Raw genomic sequence first — 1,298 nt, 5'->3', positions numbered from 1 at the left:
AAAAAAAAAAAAAAAAAAAAAATGAATTATGCCATCAGTGAGATTAGAAACAACTTGCTTTTTTAAAAATCAGATTTACTGAAATCTAATTCATATACAATAAACTATACCCATGTGAAGTGTACAATTTACGAGTTTTGACAGATGTGTACACCCTTGAAACCATCACCACAATCAAGACGCAGAACACTTCCATTATCACCCAAAGTATCCTCATGCCCCCAAAATTGGATTTTGAAAAAGATAAAAGCTGGATCCTTACCTATTCTTTACATCAAAATGCAATTCAGTATTTAAATGAAAAAGGATAAGACTAATAGAAGAAATCAAGAAGGTACACTATTCTAATATGGGTAGAAAAGAAAGCCATTCTGAAAATGACAAACCTTACCACAAAGGATTGATAAATTTGACTACATCAAATTGCTAAATTCCTGAACAGCACAAAATATAACTAACGTCAAAGACCCAACAGACTAGAAAATTATTTTCAAAACAAATGACAAAAGAACAGTATCCTTAATATATGAAATGATCTTACAAGTCAATATGAGAAACACAAATGTCCTAATACAAAGTCCATAAAGAAGATGCATAGGCAATTCACAGAAATAAAAAAAAAACAAACAGGCCCAAAGTATAAACTAAGGTTTATAAACTGTCAGAGCATTTTATTTTTATTCTCACTTGTGGTAAACTTCTGCAATAGGGAGATAGTTAATTTTAATCACCATTTCAAAAACTAAAAGATGGTTTGGCTTTTTATGGTTTTAAGAAAAACTAGGTGCAGGACCTAGAGAGGTAGCAATACATCAAAAATTCATTGTAAATTCAAATACATCTGAAAAAAATAATTACTTCATTATTTCTCATACTAGCTATGCTTGGTGATTTTACATAATTTTGTAAAAATGGACTTCATGATTCTTGGCATCCATAAAAGCGAAAGTTTGTTATTAATATGGGTAATAAAATCATTTCACAGCAAGAGGCAGTATTTCTTTATAATGCTTAATGTTTTCCATTCTAAAATTTCTAACTTACCTTTTTACCAGGAGAAGGGGGTTTAAAAGGGCTTGGAACTAATTCTTTCTTCCCTTCTTTTTTAATTGGCGGTAAAGGTTTCTCAGAAAAATAAGGATTCATGTCAAAATATTCCCTTGGGTAAAGATTTAACTTGAAAGGTGATCCTTTAACTAAACGGTGATGTTCTTCATTCTCTTTCTGTAAATTAAAGAGTTTGAAATTATATAGCATAAATTATGGGATAAATTATATAGCATGAATTATAATATTTA

At 29.6% G+C, this 1,298-nt stretch overlaps 1 protein-coding gene across 1 annotated transcript in view; it reads right to left on the bottom strand.

The window, feature by feature from the left end:
* Positions 1-661: 661 nt before the first annotated feature.
* LOC105810079 (chromosome unknown open reading frame, human C4orf47) overlaps positions 662-1,298 on the bottom strand; it is a 19,269-nt gene continuing 18,632 nt past the window's right edge. The window contains exons 5-6 of the mRNA XM_012643989.1: positions 1,045-1,224; positions 662-700 (exon numbers count right to left, since the gene is read on the bottom strand). Of these exons, the coding sequence (XP_012499443.1) occupies positions 662-700; positions 1,045-1,224 (219 nt within the window). The remainder of the gene's footprint in view (positions 701-1,044; positions 1,225-1,298) is intronic.

This window comes from Propithecus coquereli, unplaced genomic scaffold, assembly GCF_000956105.1.
Source record: "Propithecus coquereli isolate 6110/MARCELLA unplaced genomic scaffold, Pcoq_1.0 Scaffold203, whole genome shotgun sequence".
NCBI classification, from domain to species: domain Eukaryota; kingdom Metazoa; phylum Chordata; class Mammalia; order Primates; family Indriidae; genus Propithecus; species Propithecus coquereli.
Note: the sequence above shows the minus strand (reverse complement) of the source record. Positions and strands in the feature narration are given on the sequence as shown.